The sequence below is a fragment of the Gavialis gangeticus genome, unplaced genomic scaffold, assembly GCF_001723915.1.
Source record: "Gavialis gangeticus isolate Ggan-Ray unplaced genomic scaffold, GavGan_comp1, whole genome shotgun sequence".
Lineage (NCBI taxonomy): Eukaryota > Metazoa > Chordata > Crocodylia > Gavialidae > Gavialis > Gavialis gangeticus.
This window is the reverse complement of record NW_017729022.1, coordinates 182,232,654-182,233,506: the sequence shown is the minus strand read 5'-3', so window position 1 is coordinate 182,233,506 and position 853 is coordinate 182,232,654. Positions and strand designations below refer to the sequence as shown.

General features: G+C 58.0%; 1 protein-coding gene across 10 annotated transcripts in view; it reads left to right on the top strand.

Annotated features, from left to right (window-relative positions):
- Positions 1–139: 139 nt before the first annotated feature.
- The window catches only part of EHBP1 (EH domain binding protein 1), a 452,470-nt gene continuing 451,756 nt past the window's right edge, over positions 140–853 (top strand). For 9 of the 10 annotated variants that reach the window (XM_019516608.1, XM_019516607.1, XM_019516605.1 and 6 more), the window contains exon 1: positions 140–566. In XM_019516608.1, the coding sequence (XP_019372153.1) occupies positions 463–566 (104 nt within the window). In that variant the 5' untranslated portion in view covers positions 140–462. The remainder of the gene's footprint in view (positions 567–853) is intronic. The other variant, XM_019516611.1, reaches the window with a different exon arrangement.

Sequence of the window (853 nt, the reverse complement as noted above, 5' to 3'; positions counted from 1 at the left end):
CAAAGAGCAGGCGGGGCGTGCGGGGCCCCGGGGTGCGGGTGCCGCTGCAGGGGTCGCTTCCTCCGGCTGGGGCCAGGCTGCCTGCCTGCCTGCCTTTGCAGCGGTACAGCAGGGAGCTCATGAACCTGCTCCCCCCTTCCCTCCTTGTGTCTTGCAGTGTGCTGCCGTCGGCTGTCTCCTGCGTGAAGAGGGCGGCTGCCTGAGGGGACTTCCCCCCTGTCACGCTGCAGGTCCTGCTGCTCCCGGCTCTGGGCCGGGCTTGGGATCTAGCCTGGGACAGCAACAGACTGACCATGCATCCTGAGCGCTGCTTGGAGCTCCTCCTCGCACACTGTGGGCGCTGGGTCCCTACCTAGGCTTCCAGAGCGCTGGGTGCACGCACACTGTTTGACCTGTCTTTGGCTAGTTTGGGGAGCTGGCGCTCTGTATCAGCCTCTGAGACTCATCGGTATCATCATCATCATGGCTTCAGTGTGGAAAAGGCTGCAACGGGTGGGAAAACACGCATCCAAGTTCCAGTTTGTGGCCTCTTACCAGGAGCTGATGGTGGAGTGCACCAAGAAATGGTAAGGGGCAGTTAGGGGAGTGCGTTGCTGATGCTGGAGCCTGGCCATTGCCTTTTCTGGGTGGGTGGGGTTCATGTCCTCAACCCCCTGGCTTCACCAGAAGCAGTTGGGTGGGTTATGGATCTCTCTTGAGTGCCCTCTCCTGATTCAGGTCCTGTCAAGCTAATTTTGCATTCTAACTGCTCATATGGGGTAGCTGCTACAGTATAAGATTTTGCAATTTATTTATTCATTGTTTTTTTTTTTTTTTTTTTTTTTTTTTCCCCCCCCCCCCCCCCCCCCCCCCC